The sequence below is a fragment of the Rhynchophorus ferrugineus genome, unplaced genomic scaffold (genome assembly GCF_030347505.1).
Source record: "Rhynchophorus ferrugineus isolate W39M unplaced genomic scaffold, kcgeb_rfMv2 rfM9, whole genome shotgun sequence".
Taxonomy (NCBI): Eukaryota; Metazoa; Arthropoda; class Insecta; order Coleoptera; family Curculionidae; genus Rhynchophorus; species Rhynchophorus ferrugineus.
Genome location: NW_027472588.1, coordinates 23,600,111 through 23,624,801, shown reverse-complemented (window position 1 = coordinate 23,624,801; position 24,691 = coordinate 23,600,111). Strand labels below are relative to the sequence as shown.

General features: G+C 33.1%; 1 protein-coding gene across 3 annotated transcripts; it reads left to right on the top strand.

Annotated features, from left to right (window-relative positions):
- The first annotated feature begins 1,499 nt into the window (after nt 1-1,499).
- On the top strand, nt 1,500-24,552 carry LOC143203233 (thiamine transporter 1). Of its 3 annotated transcripts, none has more exons than XM_076415386.1 (3): nt 1,500-2,032; nt 22,553-22,757; nt 22,851-24,552. In XM_076415386.1, exons 1-3 carry the CDS (start codon nt 1,703-1,705, stop codon nt 23,636-23,638), a joined length of 1,323 nt encoding a protein of 440 aa, XP_076271501.1. In that variant the 5' UTR covers nt 1,500-1,702; the 3' UTR covers nt 23,639-24,552. The 3 variants fall into 3 exon arrangements, with proteins under 3 accessions (XP_076271501.1, XP_076271500.1, XP_076271502.1); XM_076415385.1 differs by lacking the exon at nt 1,500-2,032 and adding an exon at nt 5,955-6,290; XM_076415387.1 differs by lacking the exon at nt 1,500-2,032 and adding an exon at nt 21,487-21,808.
- Nucleotides 24,553-24,691: the final 139 nt, after the last annotated feature.

The following is a 24,691-nucleotide window of genomic DNA, read 5'->3' as shown; positions in this document are numbered from 1 at the left end:
AGTGTTGCGAGTCATCGTCGATACATAATACCGACACCATATTACGTGTCCAACAAACTGATTCAACGTGATATCCCCATAGAACCCATAACCAGTGTGATTCACAATGCACTCGCCAAACAGTTAAATGTGCGCGATGATTGAGAAGTACGTAGGCTCAAACGCAAACTGTAGAATAATCTCTAAAATAATAATCTCTAGAATAGAATAAGAATTTTGAATTTTTAAAATATGTTAGTATAGACTTTAAAATAAGTTAGAATAGTATCTATAATAAGATTTAGATTATAAGTTGTACAGTAGATCACTTACTGAACTGAAGTTACTCTAAAAATAAATTCAATAAAAATATAAATTCAGGAAAAATAAAATTTGTAAAAATTAGGATAAACGGCAACGACTAATAACAATGTATTACTTATTAAATAATTAACAATTTTAATCAAGTAAAAAATATTAGTTTCAAACATCTAACAACTACTAAAAATGAAAATGTATTAATTAAATTTTTTTTAAATGTTTTCCTTAACTAGCATAGCCCTGGCCAATAGCATTGAGACTTAGACCCTACAGAGCGGACTAAAATATCACGGTACAATTAAAAAGCCAAGTTCACCATCAAGTGAACTACCAATGAACATTTATAATTTCATTTAACATTTTAATTCTTTGGACCTCAAATATAATCTACTGTATAAATATTAACCATAAATATTGACTAAATAATATACACGATAAAGGCATTAGCATAATAGCCTGGCATTTGTTGATGGGGCTTAAAATTATAAAATTTGTTTAACGGGGGCTCCGAATCACGGTCCTCGGCATTAAGCCTACCAACTGGAGAGTGACTATCTTAGAAATCATCCCAGAAGACATCTGGTCTTACCCAGCCTGGTTACTGACGTGACTGGGATCACTTTCTTTGTCGGATTTTGCACTCTTGCCTAGGACAATCACAAATATTAAACAATCACAAACATAAATTTACGACCATGTCCCAGCAGGATTAGAACCTGCGACTATCGCAATAGCAGGTCGTCCGTCCTGTCGCCTTTACCACTGCGGCAACTAAGCCGGCAATTAAAATTTTGATTTATAACTAATTTAAAAATTTTATTATGACATAATGGTGAAGGAAAATGTAAATATGTTCAGAATTTGAAATATAATTATACAATAGTTTCTAGTTTTAAAACAATCAATATATTATATTTCTATATTTAACAGTTAGCATAGTTTTGCAATCAATATTTCGTACTTTAACAATTTTTAAATACCTTGTAATTATTTATTGCTTGTTCTAGGGTTATATAATGTATCTTGCCACACAATTTATTGTGTAATATTACAAAATATTACCTCTATTTCATAGTTGCTCTTGTTTATTCCTAGTTATAATTTATATTCTCTAACCACATTTTTAAATAATTTAAGGCTCTAAGTTAGACGCTTGCGTGGTCTCTGTTTAACTTGATGTTATAATCCGATCAGCTGATTGTATAAGGCTGTCACATGTGGCGCACAATGCAGCAAGTTTGATTACGAACAACTCGCGAGTTTCGATAGTTTTCGGATTTAGATTATAGCTTATTCGTTCATGTTCCAGCAACGCGAAAGTGTCTCTGCTCGAGACAATTTTCGTAAACGTTTCCTCTACAAAGGCACAAAGTTAAGGTTAAATAGGTGACCGTCGACCAATATGTTGTTAAAACTGAAACGAAACATGAACAACTGGCTGGTTATATCATTGCTGTTGAGTATATTTGGCTTCTTGAAAGAACTGCGACCTTCCGAGCCATTCATCTTTGAATTTTTGATTGGAGAATGGAAGAATTTAACAGAGACACAAGTTAACCAGGAAGTATATCCAGTTGGAACTTACAGCTATTTGGCGCAGTTAATTATAGTATTTTTAATCACCGATTTATGCCGGTACAAACCATTGATAATACTATTGGGCATTACCGGCATAGTCGTTTGGGCGATGCTTCTATGGACCAATAGCTTGTTGGAAACACAAATTCTTGAGGTGAGTTTGTTGAATATATTGTTATGATTTTTATTTTATTTTTTGTTAAATGTTTAATCGAAAACACATTTATTCCCTGTACATTTTTATCATTCATAAATTGTTATATATTTTCTATGAAATAAATGACCATAACTTTTATATATTAATATCTTATCCAAAATAAAAAAAAAACTTATTGGCACTTCGTTAAGATTTTAATTTTTATTTGTAATTTAATATTTTCAAAACTATTTTGGAATATTATCGCGGTGTTTGTAAATAAAAGCCAAAATATTCTAAATATATTTGAGTGGGTAAAATTTTTGCTTTTTATTAAAAATCATATAATGGCTAGGGGAAAAGTGATTTCGTTTTTTTTTCTTTTGTTTAAAATCGAATTTATTCACACACATTTCAAACATTAATTAATGAAGTATGTGTTGTTTTGATCGAATGCAGTTTTTTGGTAAAACCGTAATTCCGCACTGGAGAACTGAGATTCCTCGGTGAACAACTGAACGAAGTGATTTTCTCAATCCTTTTTTGAAGACAGCTGTACACAATTAATAGGATTTTGTAGAGCTAGGAATAAATAGTGGTTGGATGGGGCAAGGGGCGGATTATAACAGTGGATGCAATCAACCTCTGTTATTTCTTGCCGTGACAATAAAGTGTGTAATCTAGATGTTGACCATCTATAAAACAAAGTTTTTCCTGCTGATTAATTCTGGTCGTATTTTAAAATAATTTAAAGTGTGTACTTAATTTTAAATGTTTATTACCACTATTAAAAATAGCACTATTTAAAACATTTAAATGATATCGATATTTTTTTGATCCAATTTATAAATATTTTTATTTTTCCTAGAAATATTTTGTAAAATATATTTGATAACTTTTGTAAACTATCTATATTTTTCTTAATCGTTGCAAAAAAATATCGATATTTTTAAAAATATAGTTAATCGGAATGCGCTATTTTTCTTGACGTCTGACAACCCTAGTTATGACTGTGATGAATATCTTCTATCCAATCCCATCAAACACTTAGATCGCCTTTCTTAGAGTTAAGTTTCTTCAGGCTTAAATCACAATATATGTGGAACCGAAGTATCGAGCTTCTTTTGGGAACCAGTCTTAAATATTTAAATAGTTCTGGACCAGTTTTACTGATAATTTTTAGTTCCGGGCTTATGTAGCTAGATAAAATATGTCGGTCTACTTTAATATTTTTAAGAATTTGTCTTTTGCAATTATTTACCAGCAAGAAATAAATTATGTCTGCAGATGCCAATTGATCAAATCGTGTTATACAAAGACGAGTAATAGCGAGTAACAGACGTTAGTCATTCTTTAATAACAATAATTGTGAAAGATACACTGTTGCAGCTTCAATAGAGAGTTTTCCTATTAGCCATAACGCCTCCTGATTACCATATATTCTCGTTCGAGATAATATGGGTTAGCTCATGTGTTTCGAAATATTAAAAAAGCGCGTCAAACCAACATCGTTCTTTCGACTCGGTAACGCTCGAAAAATAGGAAAAAGTTATTAAAAGTATATTGTACAAGTTTTTTTCAATAAAAGCTTTTTTAAAATGAAAAACATGCAAAAAAGCAGTACATGCAAACATTTAGTTTATTCAGAATTTACTATAAAAACGTTTGTTCTGTTTTCTAATAAAAGTGATATAAAATGTTAAGTAACAATTAAATATTGTTATTGTTATATTGTGTTAAAAATAATGTCTATTTTTTGATATTTTGTATGCAGAGTCACCGACCTCTGTTTTTAATAAATATTATATAATTGACATAATAATTTATAACAAAAACATTATAGCGATATAAAGTGCTACATTTAATTTACAATTTTTCTTTACAAAGAGGAACTCTATAAATAATGTATTTTTATTGAAATATATTGTATTATCTAATTTTCTGGCTAAATGAACAGTGAAATTATAATAGAATTTTTAATAGAATTTTATTTTTACAATTGTTGTTGTGGTTTTTTGAACTTAACATTAGAATTAATATATAGTCTATTCAAAACAAGAGTGAACCCACGCCATCACGATGTCGAAAATATTGCCTATCGCAATTTCTAAATTTGTTTCAAAATCATATTTTTCTCCTCATTTTATTCTAGTTAAAAAGAGCTACAGTGGTCTCTGCTACGTTAGAACATGTAACCGAATCAGCCTACAAAATTCGCCTGGTTGTCAAAAAAAACCTCTGCAAAATTCTTTAAAATATTAGTGATAATAGTTACAGGTTATAAACTGGCAAACGTTTTAACATTTTGTTTGTTTTAATAAATTTCAAATTGCTGCTTATTATTACTCTGATTGAAAAATGAAAACTGCCGAAACAATTAGATGGTTAGAGTCAGAAACAGATTGCACCTCTAATCAGTTACTTCGAACAGGAATGAGGTAATATATGTATTAGATCTACTACAATGTTAAAGTATATTTGATAATATTATTTTTGTTTCGTTATTTTATTTAGATTAAAATTTTGTTATATGTTAAAGTTAAAATGAACTAAAACTCAAAATTGATACGGTAACGTCTCAACGTCATAACGGTCAAACGTCTGCAAAATTCTTCAAAATCTTACTATAACAATTAGAGGTTATAAACTGACCAATGTTGTAAACTAAAAACCTAATTTGATGCGGCAACATTTCGACGTACTGACGTCATAAATCTTGATGACGTGCATCGACTGTTTTATTGGATAGACTATAATTTTTTCCTTTACACTAGGTTTTTTTGTCGTAGATGTCAAATTCACCTTGCACTTTTCAAATATCTTATTGCGACACTTAAATTGGCATTACTATATTTTTTTTAATTTAAATAGTATATAGTACACATATAGGTTAAAGCTATATATTCCAGAGCCGATCTCAATTAGCGTTTAGACATTTATAGTTTAGCGATCGATGTACTATGTAACTATACTAATTCAAAGGGTTTTTGTCTCTTCAATTACCAAGTTAGTCCAATGTTGACGGCAAGTTATAGTACTTTCTTATATTCACGTAACCTCACTTGGTATTTATTCACAAACAGTTTAATTTCATCGCTGATTAATGGTACCATTAGATCTTTGATCTACAAACACACATGAGGACATCTGTCCTCATTTATAATATATAAAAGGGTTTATTTAAATTATTATTTTATTTAGTTTATTTAATTTTATAAAAAAGTTTGTTTTTAGGTTTGGATTATATTGATATTGGATTTCTTTGTGTATCCTCATAGTTCAATGTCGGCTTTAAAATTTGAAGTTAATTTGGGAATTATATGGCTAGACTAGTAACCTAATACAGAGGGTATGTCATTTTAGGTTCTCTCATGATATTGATGTGTATGAGTATCATTAAAATTCAAATTTAGATTTTGATGTCATTTAACACATGTAAAAATAAAATATTTTTAGTCACCCAAAGGCTGTATAAACATAATATGAATTGCTTTAATAATATTAGGTCGTTACATGTATTTTGATTAGCTTTTTGATAGCTAGTAACAGACACATGTTACAAAATTTATGGAGGGTTGAACTGTTGCAGCTTGAATTGGTTCTACTGCACTCAGTGTACTCACCAGCCGTAACCAATATCGTTCTTTTTTACTTTTTTTGATAGAAAAGATATTTATTTTGTGCGAATTTTTCTTAATAATTGTCTTTTTAAAGTGACAAAAAAGATTAGGGTATATGCAAACATTTAATAATATATTGATATTATTTGACTATTTATTTTTATGCTCATTTATTTAATATAGACTTAAAGATTTAAAAGCCTTAAATTACAACTACAGGATTTATAGTTATTATATATTTAATTGTCATATTTACAACCTATAAATGTAAGTTTACTTATCCTTACGTATCGTCGAACTTTTTATCTTACTCATCCATGAATGTTTTTAGTAACATGTTGGCCCTCTACTTGAAATTACGTGATCTTTATTTTTGTTCTGTGTACGGTTTCACCTTTTTAAAAGAGTTTCGTCCATCGTCGGTATTTTTATTTCAGTTTTTATTGGTGCAATACGAGGAATTCGGTGATGATATTTTAATTCAGTATGTTTATCCTCTGAGAACTTTTGCGGGAACTTTAATGGTCATTGTCGTTTTAATTTTTGTGGATATTTTAATGTACAAATGTTGGATTACTTTTATAGCTGTGTCGGGAAGTGTAGCTACTGGAATGATTATGTGGACCCATGAGTTGTTACCTTTGCAAATAGCTCAGGTAGGTTTTATGTTGGCACATGTAATTATCTAATTTTTTTTTTGTTAAATTTAATTGTACATGTTTTTTTACAAAATACGTAAATATTTTCGCTTCATTAAATTTAAATATCTAAAAAAACTAAAATGCAACATATTATAATTATTGCATTCATAAACCAAATCAGAGCAATAATTGGAAATAGTTACAATAGAGGATGGTTACTTTACGGTCAAGTTCAGCGTTAACAAACTTTAAAATTAACAAAATTGTGCAAATTCGAATATGGACCGATTGTTCACCTGTATAAAAAAAACCCATGGCTGGCTACTATATTATACATGTGAAATGTAAACATACATATTGTCTGTCTGATTGGCTGATAAAAAAACCTACGACATGTAAGCTTCTACTTCGATATAACATCAGCATTATAAACTATTAACCAATAAATAGCTCTACTCAGCGAATGTGAAGTCGCTTAATTGACCTGATCGTTTTATTTATTTACGTGTTTTGGTTTATTGCTTGAATTTTTTATGACGTTCGTGATGGAAAGTATATCGAAATGTTCGTAAAATTGGTATTAACAGTAAACTAAAAAATACAAGGCGATTGACATGAGATTGGCTCAGATTTATAAATTTTCAATATACAGTTGTAATCAAAAATAGTATTATAATATATCAGATAATGTAATCAACTATTAAGTTACCTAACTTAACTACTAAAGTCGACTGTTTCTACGTAAAATAACAGTTTTCCAGATAGTATTATTGAATTATTCAGTTTGCGTCTATACCATGCCCCCCTAAAAATGATTAATCTTCTTCAGATGAAATTATGCGAAAAGTTTTTAAAGACAGACATGGCATTCAATATGATACAAACTCCTTAACCTATCTGATATTCGCCGATTATAGCGCTATATTCGGTGGTACATAGTAACGGGATCCAGTTGTATTACTGGAGAAAAAACGGACCCGCCGAAGTAATAAGCCCAATCGACCAAGATGCAGTAATTTTTACTAGTATTTTAATCAAGACTAAAATCCGCTTCTTTCGAATGCCTATCTTGACATTTGTGTATGGCTCCGATCCTTGGACTCTGTTACAATATAATCACTAAATTCCACAGTTGGCGATCCATGTATTTTTCGGAGCAGTTAGCTGTATCTTTCACCCAAAAGGTCGATTTCGTCACATAAGTCTGTGAGGAATTCGTTCACCTTTCTTTCATTCGACATAATATATTTTCATATATATATATATATATATATATATATATATATATATATATATATTATCGGCATGAGAAGTTCCTAGCTGGAAGAGTATTTCCCACCCCTATATTCTGAACGAATTGGGATACAGAAAATGGTTTCTTGGACCTGCCTTGTTCACCACCACCGAGAACCCGAGGGAGGAGTTTCTGCGATAAAATGCATCGACAACGATAGACGGTATTAAATTTAGAATTGAGAAAGAAATAATTTGAAGACAGCAGTATTAAAATAATTGAAATGAGCATAATGAAAGAATTGTTATTAATAGATTTTAAAATAAATATTTCTGAACCATTGAAATGAAAATTGAGAAGAATTTGAAGAGAGTATTGATAAAGAAAGATTGGAAGAAAACATTGTTAGCATTGAGGAAAGAATTTGTCAATCAAATATTGAGATCATAGCGTCAATATTTTAATAATCACCACCCTACATGGGATTCCTCAGAGGACAACATTCTTGAGACCTCATTTTTATACTTTCTAAATTGAGTCTCACTTGCGCATCTATGCTTCTCATCAGGTTTTCTATCCAACGTTGGTCTTATTCTCTGCTCCCCCTCACTTTTTCTGAGGGTACCTGTGGCAGTGATCATTTTCCTATTCTAATACAATCCACCAATGTCCCTTCTTCTCTTAGCAACTCTCCTAATCCAAGAAACTTACTTTCCTCTACTCTCTCAAGATGGAAGATAGCAATAAATTATGGACAATAAAACACGATTTCTTCTCCTATATTCTCTCCAGATCCTGCCAAGTTAACCTTAATCGTTTTATGCTAGGACATTGTAAATTCACCCAACGTTGAAATGACGTCGAATATACTGCCAAATATAGTCCGGAAAATGTAAAATTCATTTTAAACTAGGAGCGGATTCTTTCTTCCCACTTACCCTAGTTAAAAAGAGATAGATTGCTGTTTGAGGCGTCGAAACATGTAACCGAATCAGTCTATAAAATTCTATTTGTGTTGGTACTGGTCGTACATTGTTGTCAAATGTCTACAAAAAATCTTCAAAGTATAAGTGATAATAATTAGATATAAATCGGCAAAAGTTGTAAACAAAAAGTCAGAGTCGATACGGCAACATTGTGACTTCGGAATTCGGAATAATTCCTCAAAGACCCTATTAAGTTGATTTAGATCAGCCCGATTTGGAAAAAATGCACGTTTTATTTCAAAAAGGTTGTTACTATTTTTTAAATGGTATTTTAACGTTTTCGGAGGTGTATTGTATACAAATATTTATATATAGATGATTTGGTGTTGCAATTTTTTTAAATAAAGCATTAAGCAATTTACAGCGATTAGCACATGCGTGTTAAGGCAACTAACTTTAACAATTTAAATTAAGTAACAATTTATTTTTAACAACTATCTTAACACTATTTTTGTAAATTGATTTTTTCTATCCATGTATATCATTCGTTTGGAGGAAGTTATTATATATATATACGAAATTTTTGCAATTTTATGGACTTATATTATTTTAAGCTATCTTTGTTAACCATTATCAGAATGCATTATGCCCTTTAATTGTGAGAGCTTACATATGTGTTTTTTTAAAGCTATCATTTCAGCATTCATATTAAAGTTGATCTTTTTCTATAACTTTTATACCAATATATATAATCCAATATATATTCATAAAATAATATTGTTCCATATATGAAAAATATTTATGTTTTATATCATTTCCTATGACATTATCAATGTGAACCTTTCTTATTTCGATATAGATAAATTAAAAACAAATTTAGCCGCCTTTTCTGGTTATTATCGATTACTAATTATTTTTTTCCTTGGTTTATAATTGATATATTTATTATAGATTAAAAAGCTATAATCTCTTAACCTATCACTTTTAAACGGTTACATATAACAGGTCAGTTGAAAAGTCCTCGGCCTACAATAGTAAAACGCTTTTTTTGGAAAAAATTTTTTTATTCAACATAATTCCCTTCAAGGGTGATACACTGATTATAGCGACCCTCCAACATTTCGATACGATTTTTGTAGTACGATTTGTTCTTTGCTTCAAAATAAGCTTCAGTTTCGGCGATCACCTCTTCATTCCACGAGAATTTATTCCCAGCGAGCATGTAATAGTCGGTCCTTCGGTAATAATGGTCCTTCCTCTTTCAAGGTAGTGGTTCAATGAAAATTATTCCATCGCGCATCCCAAAATACAGACGCCATAACCTTTCCAGCCGACTGTGGCGTTTTCCCACGCTTTGGAGCGGGTTCATCGTGTGCAGTCCACTCGGATTGCACTGTCGATTGGATTTCGGAGTGAAATGATGTCATTGTCACATATCGACGCAAAAACTCGGGTTTATTACGCTTGATCATCTTTAAACACTGCTCCGAATCATCAACTCGTTGTTGTTTTTAGTCAAAAGTGAGCTCGCGCGGCAACCACTATGCACAGAGCTTTCTCATACCCAAATATTCGTGGATGATATGATGTACACGTTCAGTTAATATCTTTAGAGAGTCTGCTATTTCATTCAATTTCAATTTACGGTCATTCATAATCATTTTGTGGATTTTTTTAATGTTTTCGTCGGTAACAGCCGCTTTTGGGCGTCCACTGCGTTCACGGTGTCACATCGTCTTCGGTGCTCATTTCACCACATTAAACTTAGCATACCAATCCTTGATGGTTGATTTTCTTGGGACAGTGTCCGGAAACTCGGCATCAAGCCAATTTTTTGCTTCCACTTTTTTTCCCTTCAAAAAGCAATATTTTATCAACACGCGATATTCCTTTTTAGCCTTTTTTTTTTCACAATAACAAAAGTTGCTTCACTCAAAATGCTATAGTTCACAAACTAATGATCCGACAGCTATCAAATATATACACACATCTTTTGAGGGTTAGTTCTAACTAAAAAACATATTCTAGTAGCTAGATTAATTCTAGTAGGTTATAGAATTAATTCTAGTAGCGCCATCTATGTGTCAAGTCGGGGACTTTTCAATTATCCTGTTATATATAGTATACAAAATATTAAAACGAATATTGATTGATTTTTATTTTTTTCCCACAAATACCACACTTTTATTTAAAAAATTGTAGCAAGGACCTATATTATTATACATTATCAGCCACTACTAGAACTTAAAAATTTATACTATGGTTTAAAAACTTTACTATAATTAAGGGAACGAATTAAAACCTCAAGAAATGTTATCGTCCTCTCTAATTTCTAGATTTTGTCTACTGGCATTTTTTCCTCCATATATTTTTATTTTATTTTAACGGAAAGAAGACAAGGAGTCTAATTTTGGCCTGCGCACAAGAATTTGAATTTGCCATGTTGCCTTAAACACAAAATAACAAAATAAAATATCTCTTGAAGTAAATTAATTAGCCAGGTTAAAAAATTTTGGTATAATTTTCATCTCCTATAATATAAAATATGTAATATGGAAAACATTTTATAAACATATTTAATTTCAAAATAATTTTGAAATAAAAATGGGGAAAATAAAATATTATATAAGATAACAAATATAATTTGTTAAAAAATATAAATATAAAATAGGCTACACACTCTTTTCCATACCACCCATAAGGTAGTTCTAGGCTGACTTTTTTATGGGGTGTCCCCCTTAGGTCTAGTTCACAAGCATCCATATCACAATATTTCGATACAATTCTTATTTAATTCAATTTTTTACCTTTTATTTAATTTTTACCAATTTTTTTAACTATGGGTTTATCTGGACTGGGCCTAAAGTTGAACGTGGGCTCCGAATCACGGTCCTCAGCATTAAAGCCTAGCGACTGGCGAGTGACCAACTTTAGAAATCATTCCAGAAGACATCCGGTCTTATCCAGCCTGATTACTGGCGTAACTGGGGTTATTTTCCTTGTCGGATTTTTGCTCTTTTACTACTTTTTTTTTACTCTCTTTTTATGCTCTTACCACACTCTTGCCTAGAACATTCACAAATTTTAAACAATCACAAACATAAATTTGCGATCATGCCCCAGCAGGATTCGAACCCACGGCTATTGCAACGGTAAGAGGACCGTCCCATTGCCTTTACCACTGTGCCACCAAGCCGGAACTTAAATTCAATTCAAAATTCAATCTTATTCTACCAAAATTCTCGTTTTTATTTTCTTTTGGATCTCATTTACTCATGCTTCAACAGTTGTACCGTCACTTTTATGTCTTTTACCTGGTATTCATACCATGATTTCTTTTAATATATTATTCATTAAAAGTATAGCTGTTAATTTGGCCATATTTCCATATGATTTTAATAGAACCAACTTATCCAAGTGCTTTTCATGATGTACATGTGTTTAATTTATTGTATTTCACATTCTCTTCCTTTTCATCCATTAATACTTTTATAAATTCGTGATCGATTACACTTAAATTAAGAAGTAGTAATATTTTTACCAAAATAGAAACCCGCAATCTTATTATTATAAGAGGGGATTTAGTTTTTCTTTCCACACCTCAATATCTTCAAACGAGTTAAAATTCCATGTTTCTTCTTAATTTTAATGTTCTTAGTTAACTCTATATGATCAACGAGTTGTCAATTTGATGAGTTATGTTCACATAAAAGACATCGAGTAAATTTATCTGAACATTTACTTTAGCAATGTCATTTATGTCTAAAATATAATATAATGTGCAAAATTAAAATAAATTTAAATAGATATTCACCTGAGTGAAATTTCCTCAGGTCCCAAACTTTTTTGACAATATTCATAAATCAATGATTCAATCAAATTCTCTCCTACTATTTATAATTAAAAATATGAACAGTACAAAATCAAACAAACTATTTTAACAAAATTATATAATGTGTAAAATAAATATAATATAATAATTAAAACAATATATACTAGCTATAATATAACAGACACTAGATATAAACAGTAAAATGTGATACTAGAGCTCTTACCACTGGCAGGATTAAAACAAAAGTGACAGCCGTAGTTCTTTGGATTCTACCTCTCGATAGGATCATCCACAATTAGCCACTACTGAAAAGAAGTGGCCGTTTATTGAATGGACTACATAAACGACGGGTCAAAACCAATATCTATAAACGAAACCTTTAAATGCAAACACATCAACGAATAAAGGGATGTAGGTTATCCCATCTGAACAACTTACAGTTGTGCTATTGTAGATTATGTTATTTTAGACTATACTCTGCACTCTCATGTTTGTGCCAGGAATCCACGGACTGGGGGTGTTTTCAATGCCTTGATCTTTTCTAATTATAATAATTTATGGCCAGGGGGCTGTGAGCACCTTCAATTTACCTTCTGTAACTTTGGAGCTTCAACTGATACTTTTACACAAACTCCACTTAATTATGCTAAATAGTGCTTCTTAAACTGAAACGATTGGCAATACTACGTCAAGCTGTCTCCTTTCCTTGATAAGCAAGATTATTTTCTTTCTAAGACTGAAATCATAAGCGATATTGCCGGCTAATCTTATTCTCATATAAACGAAGTCCTTATGTCTAGACCATAGAGTAAGAAAGAGAAAACCCAATAGTCTCTGGAGAAACGTTTTGCTTTGCCCAACATCCCGATGGGGTTATATCGGCCATGCAAGTAATTCGATTGATCAATTTAAATCTCCATTATAAGCACCTGTAAGAAAAACCTTTCGCTGTGAAGACATTTGATTGGCTCTTTGATAAAGTTTGGCACTCAAGTGCGGCATGTGACACCCCTAACGTTGCGTTTAATTGACCAATAAAATTTAAATAAAAACAATTTAATTCTGAAATAAATTTATTAAATAAAATTCAATATCATATTATATTCAATATTCCCTTTTTCATATTTGTTTAGTGTCATCAATTTAATAGGATCTATTAGAGTTCTGTCTTTTTGTTTTCTTATACTGAAAGCAAACTTTGAGTCTTTCCTTGTTAAAATTCTGTATACAAGTTCTATCCAAAAGTATATGGCGCACCTTATTATTTTTAATATCTATCTGGAAAATCATTATATAGTGTACAACTAAAATGTTTCAGATTTATTTTTTTAAAGATATTTAACAAAAAATATGTTATATTATCAACGTGGCAATATCACGGAATAAAATAAAAGAGATAGTTCAGAGGTAGTTCACGAAATAAAATAAAAGACCAAGATCATCTGTAATTGAAGGTATTAAATCAAGTTGCTATTTCTAAATTCCTGGTAATACATCCTCGTTAGTATGGAATGTAAATTATCCAAATGGCCCTCATGTTCATCCTCTTCACAATATTCTAAAGGCGAATGATATGAAAAAAATTAACTTATGATGAGCACTTGAAATTATTTTTCCAAAACATATTAGCTGGAGGATGTATATTCCTGAATACATGAACTGTAATAGATTAAAAAAACTATCTTGGTTAACTTGTTCTTACTTGGGCAATAAACTAGAAGGACTATTTAAGTTCTGAATCGCTTTACGCCAAAATTCCGAGTGTATTGAACTTCGGTTAATTCTGTCTTAAAAGGTTTGCATTCAGTAGATATTATTTTAGTGGAGTTGCAAATATCAAATAGCTGATCCAAGAATAAAAGTATATATTATCTAGCTATATAAAGTGTGTATAGCTCCTTTCTGAAGGGGATTAATTTCTAAAATTAAATATTTCATATTTTATGATTATCAATATGAATAAACTTACCCCAACTTACAACAACAAAACACCCTGTAATGATCATAAATTACTTTGATACTTAATCCAATAAGTTTGGGATTTTCAACATTATCAATCATTTTTTAAAGGCAGCCAAATACTTCTTCGAAGATAAACGGTTCACTTTATTTATTGTAATACCGACTTATATATACTAATGAACTAATAATAAGATCTCTAAATGTTATAAAACTCTAAACAGACTGTTCCTTACGGCAGGCATACTGAAAATGTTGCCCAAAGCAAATAAACAATAAGCATGCCATAGAAACGCTGATGTCGCTTCGGGTTCTGGGGTATGATTGTTTTGTGGGCGACAGAGAACCTGGATTACGACTGGAACTGTCGTAGTTTGTTTACTATCGGGGTTAGTGGATGGGTAGGAATTTTATCAAGGTGTTAAGTAGGCTGTACACGCTATTTCCTTTGCAAGTGGCGTGCTGTATTTGGGCTGACCATTGGAATCTGCGGTCGAACTGGAGACCGAGGTATGAAACTTTCTGGGGCCATGGGATAGGGACTTTATCGATTTGGAGACGATAGACGCAGAACTCCTTGCGGTGGAAGAGAATAGCCTGAGTTTTGCTAGGATTTATCTGTAGCCGCCAGAATTTGTACCACGCTATCGCTTGATTCAGCTGTACTTGCAATCTGTTGCGGATAGCGTCGGGACAGTAACCGGTTATGAAGAAAGCGGTATCATCTGCATAAAATGCTGTGTGGGAAAGTTTGTACAGCGGGAAATCAGCCATATAAAGTTTGAATAGGGCTGGGGCTAGTGGAGCACCTTGCGGGACTACTGCGGAAGTATGTTTATGAGAGGAGACTGCATCACCGATCCTCACTTGAAAGGATCTACCGTCCAAGTATGAATATATCAGGGATATTAAGTCATTCGGTAGACCTAGTTGTTTCTATTTAAATATTAGACCGTGGTTCCATACTTGATCGAAAGCTTTGGAGACATCTAAGAAGATGGCTCCAGTTTTTCGACTTTTTATCAATGCCTGGTGGATTGCTGCTGCGATGCGGGCAGCTCGATGGAGGCATGAGTGTTTGGCGCGGAAACCGAATTGTTCGTTCGGGATTGAATGATGTGCGTTTGTGAAATCGTTTAAAGCGTTTAGTATCGCTTTTTAGGCAAGTTTGGAGATTGAACTTGATAGATTGATGTGAATTGAATTCGCCTGCTATTTGACTCGATCGCTATGGAAGTGTGTTCAAGACTTGACAGAGACTGCGATTGCAGTTGGATGTGCTTGATGTTATTTTTAACGGCGATGGCTTTGCCTCCGCCGTGGTCTGTTGTTCTGTCATTTCGATAAATAGAATAATTCGCAATGTTGAATCGGATGGAGGGTTTTAGAAAATTTTCCTGGAGAATCAATATGTTCCTCCTTATTACCACGCACGGAAAATGCATTCCAGGGCATTACTATTAGTGATCGCGGAGGGGAATTAACCATGGCGGGCCGATAGTAATTCTTCCAGTAGCTGGGTACTGATAGTGTTGAAAATGGTCTCCTTGATCATCTGAAGATATTTATTTAGGAGAGTATTTCGCAAATGGGGATCGAGTTTGTGATGTTGCGGAAGGAGCAGCCAGGCGAATGTTATCCTGAGTTCCCCACACATGGGTGGGAGGAGGGATTGGTCTTTTTGGTTTGGTTGCTTTAGGGGCTGGTTGGCATCTGCATCCTGAGTAATTCGCAGTGTATGGTTCTCCACAGTTGGCACATTTAGGCGGGGAATTTCTGTCTTTGGGACAGGTACGTGAGTCGTGTTTGCCGGCGCAGGCCGGGGTAGCTTTACAATTGCCCGATGAATGATCGTAGATTTGGCAGTTGAAACATTGGACGCCCGCCATTGTTGCTTTGTGCTTGCACTTTTACCACCTGATGCATTAGGCGGTCGACCGCGAAGATACGGCGTTCTTCTCGGGGGACGACCACTTGCACGATGGCAATTGGTTTTCCCTTCTTCGTTTTCCATCGTTCGACGTGGATTGGATTAAATCCGAGCTTCATGATAAACTTTCGAGAACGCCTTTGATAATGGTCCGGAGATGTCGTTTCTCCGGCGGGCAGAAAATGTGATAGCCGTATTTGCGGTCATTTAGGACATTTATCGTAAGTCTGTAGTCGTCAGGTGTGGGGGTAAATAACGCTACCCCTTCGGGCTTAGTCTGTGTGGATCCGGACTGTATACCCTGGATTGTCAGGATGCAAATCACCTCCGAGTACGTGTGTTTATCGCGAATGATAATCGGCGGGACTCGGGTTTTTTTGGAGCTAGTTTAGGTTGGTATAGGCATATCATTATTTTGTGTTGGAATTGTTTGATCGTTTGTGCTTATTGAGGTGTAATCCATCGGTTCGTCATTTCGCGTCGCGTTAATTTGCGGAGAAGCGGAAGATGTGGTAGCTACAGCGATATTACTGATAAACAAAGCTTCGTGAGCAGATTCACCTCTACTTTGATCCACAGCTTGTCTCTTTGCCTGTTGTTTTCTGTTGCTGTTTAGGTTTGGGAATTCTTCATCAGTTGTTGTTGTTGATTTCAGTCTTCTCTGCCCTTTTTTTTCGGCGAACAGGTTGGAATTCTCCTTCACTATCGGAGCTTGCTTCGGTTTCCGATTTTCCGGTATCGATCAATTCGTTATCGGTCTCGGCGGTCGTCATCTTTGTGTTGATCAATTGCAATACTTGATTTTGTAGTATCGCTATCTGAGCTTCCAGATGCCTGACGTGTTCGTCTTTTTGTTGTTCGGCCATTTTGGCTGCATTTTTTGTTGATTTTGCTGATTTTGAAGAGGCACTTGATTTTGGCCGCGCCTGTTGGCCGGCCATTTTCACAGGACACTATACTTGTGCTTTGGTTATGCACTGTTTCCTTTAATAGTTACGGTACGCTACTGAATTCACGTACCATAAGTCACACTGAAGTCACACTGACCACACTTTCTACTAAACGGAATGAACCAATCATATCCCGTCAAAACTCTTCGCATAGCGATTAAAGCAAGTAATAAGTTAAAAGTAGCGACATCTAGATCTTGGACGTTGCGAAACATTTCCCCAAAATTTCTTATAAAGTTAAATCTCTATTTCTCTGTGGTCTAGACAACTCACTCATTACATCTTCCGGTTTAACATGAACAGGTTTGTTTTCTATGTCAATATCATGTTAATTTTATTAAATTAATTTTGAATTTTATTTCTTTAAATTTTACACCTTTATAACTATTTATACAACAAAGGCATATGTTACTAAAATTATTCTTTAACGTTTATTAGACCTTTAAAATGCACACCATGGTATAAAGACTCCATTCGTCTAGCCAACTCGATCCTCCGATTTTATTTTTTGCTCTTTTATATTTATGCTGCTATTCACCCTGTTATATTTACAATTTCTCTTCGATTCACTCTCAAAACATTTTCTAGATGCCTTGCTTTCTTATTTTTTTAAAATAATTTCTTAATTTTATTTTACTTTGTTTAGAATATTTACTTTACCGAGTAAATACAACTTTTGGATAAAGACAATTTTAATATTAGCCATTTGCGATATCTATTGGTGACAATTATAACAATTTCAATTTGAATCGTTTTCGAATTTTATCGTTTTCACTATAGACGTAACGGTCGCAATTTCCATGTCCATGAGCCTATAGTTCGCTTTTAATATCATGCTGGTTTGTTGACGGTAGTCTTCTAATAATTACTCTGTATCACTTATCACTTTTTAATTAATATATGTGGAATTCAAGTTTACTGAATGGATTATCTGTCGTCCTTTTATTGTTGTTTCATTTTAATGAAATGTTTCTTTATACCTCTATACTCTATTTCGTTTTTACAAGTAACGTTGATAACATTATTTGGCAGAGCTTTGAACTGTTAGTGTTAGTAGCTACTCCGTTTATTTATGAATAGATTAAAATTACCAATATTGCCTACCTTAATCGAGGGAGCCAGAGGAATTTTATCTTCTTGCTTGTTTTTTTGATGTTCTATACGATATTTCCTTAATGTTTTCTTACTAGCGGGGAAGGTGTCATCTCGGACTTTTCCTTTTCCTTCTTATTCTTCACTTCTGTCCATTTGGGTTATTCGCCTACCTCTTATTCTAGTTTGTTCTCGTCGATTAAATACTTTTCTCCATAATTTATTATTTATTATATACTATTGCTCAGGGACGGCTTGGAGAGCTTAGATTTTCGAAAACACTGATTGGAAGACTTATTAAACGAAAACCTAACTCAAACTGTCAAGGCACATTTGCGCAGTGTTTGGTCTGCTTGTGCTCCAAAGTGGATGGTGTGCGTTGAAATCACCCCCGATGAATTTGGAGGTGTTTCTTTGAAGTAATGACTTAAATTTATCTTCAATGAATCGTTTTTTCGACAGATTGACGTGAATTGTATTCACCTGCTATTCGACTCGATTGCTATGGAGCTGTGTTCAAGACTTAATAGAGACTGCGATTGCAGTTGGATGCGCTTGATGCTATTTTTGACGGTGATGGCTTTGCCTCCGCCGTGGCCTGTTGTTCTGTCATTTCGATAAATAGAATAATTCGCGATGTTGAATCGGATGGAGGGTTTTAGAAAATTTTCCTGGAGAATCAATATGTTGCTCCTTCTTACCACGCACGGAAAATGCATTCCAGGACATTATTGTTAATGATCGGGGAGGACAACTAACCATGGCGGACTGATAGTAGTTCTTCCAGAAGCTGGGTACTGATGCTCAGGAGAATATTTCGCAGGCGGAGATCGGGTTTGTGAAGATGCGGAAAGAGCAGCCAGACGACTGTTATCCTGAGTTCCCCACACGTGGGTAGGAGGAGGGATCGATTTTTTGATTTTGGTGCTTTCGGGGTTGGTCGCCATCTGCATTCTGAGTACTTGGCAGTGTGAAGTTCGCCACAGTTGGCACATTTTGGCGAAGATTTTCGGTCTTTAGGACATTGACGTGTGTTGTGTTTACCAGCGCACTTGACGCATTCCGGGGTAGCTTTACAATTTGCCGAGGAATGGCTGAAGATTTGGCAGTTGAAGTATTGGACGCGCCTGCCATTGCTGCGTTGGGCTTGTATTTTTACAACCTGATGCATGACGGTCGACTGCGAAGATACGGCGCTCTTCGCGGTGTACGACCATTTGCACCCTCTTAGGCTTTCTTCTCTTCGTTTTCTTCCATTCGACCTGAATAGGATTAAATCCGAGCTTCATAAGTGCAGATCGAACTTTGTCAACGGATATGCTCTCAAGAACGCTCTTGATAATAGACCGGAGATGACGTTTCTCGGGCGATAATTGTGATTTTCTTCCAATTAGCCAATACATTTTCCTATATTTCATGGTTTGATAATGGTGATTACCCTTCATAATCATCTTTTCTCTTTCCCGTAGTTCTTCTTTCGACAATCTTCTCAGTTTCGGCGTTCACCTCTTCGTTCGATGAAAATTTCTTCCCAGCGAGCATTGTTTTGAGACCTGAGAACAGGAAATAATCGCTGGCGATCAGATCTGGAGAATACGGTGGATGGATGGATTTTTGCCATCGTCTTCACTGACGTGTGACACGATGCACTTTCTTTTTCTCAAAATGCGGCCGTTTTTCAGCGATTTCGTCCTTCAAACGGTCCAATAACGCTATGTAATAGTCGCTGTTGATGGCCTTCCTTTTTCAAGGTAGTCAGTGAAAATTATTCCATGCGCATCCCAAAATACAGACGCCATAACCTTGCTAGCCGACTGTTGCGTTTTCCCACGCTTTGGAGCAGGTTCATCGTGTGCAGTTCACTCGGATTGCACTGTCGGTTGGATTTCGGAGTGAAATGATGTCATTGTCACATATCGACGCAAAAACTCGAGTTTATTACGCTTGATCATCTTTAAACACTGCTCCGAATCATCAACTCGTCGTTGTTTTTGGTCAAAAGTGAGCTCGCGCGGCACCCACTTTGCACAGAGCTTTCTCATACCCAAATATTCGTGAATGATATGATGTACACGGTCATTCAAAATCATTTTTAGGATTTTCTTTAATGTTTTCGTCGGTAACAACCCCACTGCGTTCAACGTTTTCGATGCTCATTTGTCCACCTCTAAACTTAGCATACCAATATTTGATGGTTGATTTTCCTAGGGCAGTGTCCGGAAACTCGGCATCAAGCCAGGTTTTGCTTCAATTGTGTTTTTTCCCTTCAAAATGCAATATTTTATCAACACGCGTAATTTCATTTTATCCATTATTTCACAATAACAATAGTTGCTTAACTCAAAATGTTTTTCATTCTAGTAGCGTCATCTATATGTCAGTTCGGGGACTTTTCAATTGACCTGTTACTACTAAATGTGGTTTGTAAATATGTAAAATTCGTTTTAAACTCGGAGCGGATGTTTCCTTCTCATTTTATCTTAGTTAAGAAAAGACAAAATTATGCCTGATGCGTCAGAACATGTAAACTAATTCTATAAAATTCTATAAAGTATTACTTATTTTCTGTTTTCCCTTAAATCATATCACTTTCCCTACGACCATATTGATATGTTATTTCATTTGTTGCCATTTACCTTTATTGATTCCTGTCGTTATAAATCCAAGTCGAAATTATATTAAAAAACGTTTAAAATAATGTCCTTTTATTTATTATTTAGGTATAACAAATCTACTCCAATAATTACTGGCTTATTTCCATAACCTGGCTTTTGTACTTTAACTATTAATAGCAAGACTAGAAATATTGGATAATATACGATATTTATCATTATTCTTAAAAATTAATTTGCCGCTTCCAAATTATTTATAAACCAAAATGACGCCCCTATAACAATCTTAAAATCGTACTTATTGGGAATAATAAAGATAACACTTAATCATCTGATAAATATTTTTATTGTGTTTTATTCATTTTCGTCTAGAATAAATATAAACTTAATAACGTTTTAAGTTCCTAAAGATTATGCTATACAGATAATAGGCGTATTGAGACTAATAAAAATATTTTGAGATGTGTAATACTAAAACACATTTTAAATAACAATTACGTTGTATTGTCCTTTTATATTAATTTCATGATTTTAAATGTATTTATTACGTATTTAGAGACTTCATCTTATTTTTTAAATAACACATATACAGGTACTAACAAAACATCCTTACTTTATCTATATTTGCAATGATAAAGGCAAGAGTTAAATTAAAAAAATGTTCAAGGTTGATTCCATTAGGCGCTCCTAATTAGATGTTTTTAACATTTATTTAAATACAGTAACAGTTTTTCATTTATTATTGTTGAGTACAGTGTATAAAGTTGCTAATTATGAAAAGTTAATAGTGATTTACATTAGTTATTTTTGTTGTTTGTTTATAAATTGCAAGACTTATTGAACGAAATCAGAATGGCTTAGCAGTAGATGGATTAACTGTTTTGAGACGTTTACATGCGATGAGAAAGGTTCAAAAGAATGGAAAAATCCTACCACACGAATTTACTGACAATTTACGACTGACGATGAAAAGTGGATCTACTACAATAATCCCAAAGGCAAATAGGCATAGGTTAACCTAGGAAAACCATCCACATGTTATTGCAAATGTCCACCGAGTCAATTGAACAAGTTGAACGACATATGTTATTGTTACAGAAAAGACTAGCAATAGCGAGTTACGTGTAAACTCATCCTTCCGCATGGTGGCGCTCAAATTAAAAGTTTCAACAGTTGTAAAGCATACACTGTTGCAACTCTGTTTTTTGCAATTTTTAAAAAAGCCCTAGAGACTGACGGGTCGTTAATTAATAATAAATAAAAAATAATAATACCCGTTGATTGGCTAATCATTTTCAAACTTACATCGAAGATAACAAATCGTTTATTAGCATTATTAACAATGAATATTTCACACTATGATTTACATCAACCCTAACAATTATTTATTAAATAAAACGATTACATTTTTACATCAATAATTGATATTATTTTGTATAAATTGTTATTTCTTCGTGAGCAAATTCACGTATACCGACAATTAGAAGGATTTTTGAAAGTTTATGCTTTGTATTTTTTTCGACTCAAGTTTATTAGGTTTTACTTTCTTTCATTAATAGATAATATAGTTAGAATTATTGTTACACAACTCTTATAGCAATATATTTTAACATTTGTATTAATTTTTTATTTTACAATTTTATTTATATTAGAGTAAAAAAATAGTTTTTTCTACAAATTACTAAAAATAACAAATAGGTAGTTTTATATTGTACATCTAAATTATAGCTGTTTTGTTTTAGGTTTTTTATGGAACATTTGCTGCCTGTGAAGTGGCATACTTCACTTATATTTATGCCAAAGTGGATAAAGAATATTATCAACAAGTTACTTCACATACCAGAGCAGCTATATTAGCTGGTCGGGCGACCTCCGGAATTTTAGCACAGTCGCTGATATCATTTAAAGTCATGAACTACAGAGAATTGAATTATATCACATTTTCAGGTAAAACTATTTACGTTTTCAGCTTGGTTTCCATTTTATCAATGTTAATTGATAGCGGCGAGGCGACATTTCACCACAATATTTTCTTTTCAGCTATGATAGCAGCAACCATTTGGAGTTTATTCCTTCCACCCGTCAAGAAAACCATATACTTCCACAAAGACTCGTCGCAAAAGTCCTTCCTAGAGAAAAACAAGAGTGCCTATAAATTAATGTGGACACATTTTGTTAAAGGCTATTCAAACAAATATAATATCAAGTGGTCAGTATGGTGGGCCTTGGCCACTTGTGGCTTTATCCAAGTCCAAGTCTACATGCAACCTTTATGGACCGCTATTGTGAATGATCAGTCCCAGCAAATATATAATGGGGCTGTTGAAGCTATTTTGACAGTTCTAGGTTTTTTAGGCGCTCTCCTAGCTGGAGTAATGAAAGTAGACTGGAAGACCAGAGGGGAGCTGGCATTAACATGTTGCTCTCTTCTTCAAGGATTTATTATGTTGATTTCCTCTCAAACACCTTACGTGTATGTCAGTTATATTTGCTATATAGTATTTGGAGGTCTTTACCATTTAACAATAACCATAGCTAGTAGTGAGATTGCAAAAAATATTGAAGAAGATAGCTATGGTTTAATATTTGGTATTAATACTTTTATTGCTCTAGTATGTCAAACTATTTTAACATTAGTCGTTGTAACGGGTACTATTGGATTTGCCTTAGACATAAGAAAACAGTATTTTGTTTATGGAATATTTCACGTCGCCTTGGCGTTTGTTTATATAATAATTGGGTTGGCCAATTGGTTATCCAGTAAAAGAGATTATAGAAGAGCTAGCACTGTAGTTCCTCCACCAACTAGAACTATTATAACTTACTGATGATTTTTAGTTTTCACATAAGAAGAGATTTAATAAAGATAATTAATTCCTTTCACAAATTGATATTTTTAAGGTATTATTGTAAATTAAAAATATCTATTCATGGTCAATTTTGTATCAAGATTTTTAAATCAAATAGAAAAATATTCATGAATTGATAATGACATATTTTTGACTAATAATTTATTTCTGGACTATTATTCCCATCTAATGGTGCATTGATGAATATAATTTTTGTAGATACCTGTTATATATATTTTTAAATGTCTTGTTTGTTACCTTTCACGTGAAATGCATTTGACGTTTTGCTATCGTGCATCATAGACTACTCTTACTATATGACGTGCATTTATTACTACACAAATTTTATATGATAACGTGCCAAACACCTTTTCATGTCTATGCCGTCATATAAAATGCATGTAGAGAAGACCTATAGTATGATTTAAAAAATCAGATAATAAAAGTAAGACTGATACAATTGGTATTAGCTTTATTAACATCAGTATTTTTATAGTTGATAGGAGCAAAGATCATTTAATATAAAAATAAAAAGCTATTTTGGAATTATTTGTAAATAAGTATTTTAATAAATGAAATTAAATTATACGATCTATTAGAGCACGATTGTCCCGCCCATGAAGTCAACTTCAACTGTTTTAGGAATACTATTGAACCAGTGGAGTAGAACATCCAGAAGAACTTTTCTGACATATATCAATTTAGGCTGTTCAATTTACTGCAACCAATTGGTGTTGCTAAATGTGTTCTACTCTAACTTTAAAGGGTAGTAGAGGCGAGATGATGACATGATGTTTGTATTTTATTTTTAATTTTTAAGGTTATTGCTACCCAAAATTTTTTTTTAATAATTGATAAATATGTTACTAATAAAAAAGAAATAACCACCAAAATGATTAAGTCTTTTTATTGCCCGTTATATTTATCACTATTATTCAGTCAAATTATTTAATATTCGTTAATATTTGGAAGTATAATTTTAAATTGTCTGACTATTTATTGTATACGTACATTTTAAATGTTTAAGAATAT

Bases quoted from the DNA above. Each gene is read 5' to 3' on its own strand.
- LOC143203233 (XM_076415386.1), top strand. From the start codon at position 1,703: ATGTTGTTAAAACTGAAACGAAACATGAACAACTGGCTGGTTATATCA. The intron at 2,033-22,552 runs GTGAGTTTGTTG...GTTTTGTTTTAG, and splicing joins TGGAAACACAAATTCTTGAG to GTTTTTTATGGAACATTTGC. The intron at 22,758-22,850 runs GTAAAACTATTT...TTTTCTTTTCAG, and splicing joins GAATTATATCACATTTTCAG to CTATGATAGCAGCAACCATT.